At 40.4% G+C, this 2460-nt stretch overlaps 1 protein-coding gene across 2 annotated transcripts in view; it reads left to right on the top strand.

The window, feature by feature from the left end:
* LOC107724001 (ubiquitin-like domain-containing CTD phosphatase 1) overlaps positions 1-2210 on the top strand; it is a 39622-nt gene extending 37412 nt beyond the window's left edge. For both annotated transcript variants that reach the window (XM_016532766.1, XM_016532767.1), the window contains exon 12: positions 1818-2210. In XM_016532766.1, coding sequence (XP_016388252.1) covers positions 1818-1845 — 28 coding nt within the window. In that variant the 3' untranslated portion in view covers positions 1846-2210. The remainder of the gene's footprint in view (positions 1-1817) is intronic.
* Positions 2211-2460: the final 250 nt, after the last annotated feature.

Here is a 2460-nt window from a genome sequence, read left to right as displayed (position 1 = left end):
AGAGCGAATTGCAGAGGTTATGAAGAACAAGGGTCAACACTGTAAATATTGACTCATTATATTTTTTTTGCCAATAAAAGCCTTTAAAACTTATGTTATGCTTATCGTTGTTTTTCAGTATACCATAGAAACGTGGAAAAATAATCTACAAATACTGAAGCAGTAAACTTTGCAAAACACAAAATTTATGTCACTGCCAAAACTTTTGGCCATATATATATATATAATGTCCGTCTCAATCTGAGAATTATAGGCAGGATCAGAAGAGTAGCATGGCCACTCGTGTCTTTAGTCAAGTCAAGTCAAGTCAAGTTTATTTGTACAGCGCTTTTCACAATACTTCAAGTAGAATACTAGAAGTCTACTAGCTGTAGAATCTACTTTTGTTATTGTATTTCTGATGTTATTTATTTTATCAGTGAAGAAATTCATAAAGTCATTACTATTAAACTGTGAGGGAATATTTAGATCGGGTGGCGTCTGGTTATTTGTTAATCTAGCCACTGTGCTAAATAAAAACCTTGGATTGTTTTGGTTATTTTCTATGAGTTTGTGGATATGCTCGGCCCTGGCAGCTTTTAGAGCCTGTCTATAGCTTTAGACCACTGCTTACATCGGGCTCTGAGGCTGGACTAATGATGTCTGGCTAACCAACCACACATCGGGGTTTTTCAAGTAGGCAGCCCCCTGAGCTCTTTTCTAGCTGTCTCCCCTGTTAGGGTTTTAAGCAGATGGTCTACCTCTCTTACCCCTTAAGCTTAGTCAGGAAGTAGGGGTGGGCTGCGCCCTCCTTCCTATGGAGTTTTGGCGCTCCCCCTGGGCCCTGCATGCTGCTTTGGCTGATTATAACAAAGCCTTCTGAGGATAGCTGTGTTCTTAGCTTGGTTAATGGGATGTCCCTTGACTGGGTTCCCCATTTTTCCCAGTTATGTTAGTGGCCTGAGGCATCTGTGGCTTGCCCCCTTTCTGAGGGAAGGTATGTCTGCCGCTTCCATTGGTGCTCTCTCACCAGGTGAACAGGCATGCGCTGTGGCATGGCTTAGTGGGCATTCCGTTCCCCATAGTTTTCGCTAGAGGATGCATCACGAGTTCCCTAGAAGGGGAACGTCTCAGGTTACGCATGTTACCATGGTTCCCCTAGAGGGAATGAGATGCTGCGTCCCCTCGCCATGCCTAGGGCTTGCCTGTTTTCACTTCTCCTTCAGACAACTAAGTTGACGACGTATTCGGTAGGCACCCTCTTATACTTCCAGGCCCCGCCTGTGATATCACAGGCTATGTGGGGATTGGAGTTGTTTCACACATGCTTCAGACATCGGTCCTGATGGCGGCAGTCCCATAGTGTCTGCTAGAGGGTGCAACATCTCGTTCCCTCTCGGGGAACCATGGTTACATGCGTAACCTGAGACATTTTTGAGCATGTTAAGGACACCAAAATGCTCAGAAACCTTGGGGGGGGTGGAAAAAATAAATAACTAAAAAATAATAATAATCCTTAGTGTTATAAGGAGAAGTATGGGGCCCAATATATTAACGAAAACTGGTATATCAGCGATACTAGAATAACACCGGTATGAACTGTGTGCCAGAGGTAGACTTGAATAAACACTTAAACACTTTTTTTTTGTCTCTTCAATACCTTTGTCTCCCACAATAATTTGTCTTTTTGGAAAAAGTCTCGCAAATGAAGATATGTGACTAATTGTGGTTAGTTCTAATTTATTAACAAGCATATTTTGTAATTAATTCTGTATAATTGTGTAATGTGTAATCAATTATCTTTACAACCCTAATAATTTTGTCTCCTTGTCCAACAGGTACCTCTCAAAGAAGCAGAATCAATGACACCTTCAGCACTGAGGAGAAGCTGCTGCCTAGAACGATCTGGTGCTGGAAAACAACTGCTGATCGAAAGATCAGCTTCTCTGTATCTTGAGTTGTTCATCTTGCATCTCTTTATAGTGGGACATTACTGCAGGACAAATGTGATTCTAGCACTTGTATTCCTCAGAACACTGTTTACCTCAACAGGTCAATGAATGCATTCAACAAATAATAGCATTGACTACATTTAAAGCATGACGCTTCTCTTACCTCACTTCCTGCCTGACACATTCTTATTGATATGATGAATGTCAACTTTTATTAGGTGGTAACTTGAAAATTGTTAACATCTGATTGAAAGAGCATATGATGCATATGTAATTTTGTTTTTTGCAAAATATTAGTCCATGGAGAGAATGGTGTGTGTGTATGCGTATAATCTCATAGAATTTCAAGGTGTAATTGATCCATGTCTTCAGTGTTCATGTCTTCAATAATTCTGGACTGCATAATTCTGTCTGAATGGCTCTAAATTCCAAAAAGATATCATTTCAGACAACAGAAAAGAGGTTTGTAGATGAACAGGCAATTTGCATATTTATCAGCTGATAAAAACAGTTCTCCAAATGAACAATA

The sequence above is a fragment of the Sinocyclocheilus rhinocerous genome, unplaced genomic scaffold, assembly GCF_001515625.1.
Source record: "Sinocyclocheilus rhinocerous isolate Xijiao unplaced genomic scaffold, SAMN03320098_v1.1 scaffold4139, whole genome shotgun sequence".
In the NCBI taxonomy this organism is placed as follows: Eukaryota; Metazoa; Chordata; class Actinopteri; order Cypriniformes; family Cyprinidae; genus Sinocyclocheilus; species Sinocyclocheilus rhinocerous.
Note: the sequence above shows the minus strand (reverse complement) of the source record. Positions and strands in the feature narration are given on the sequence as shown.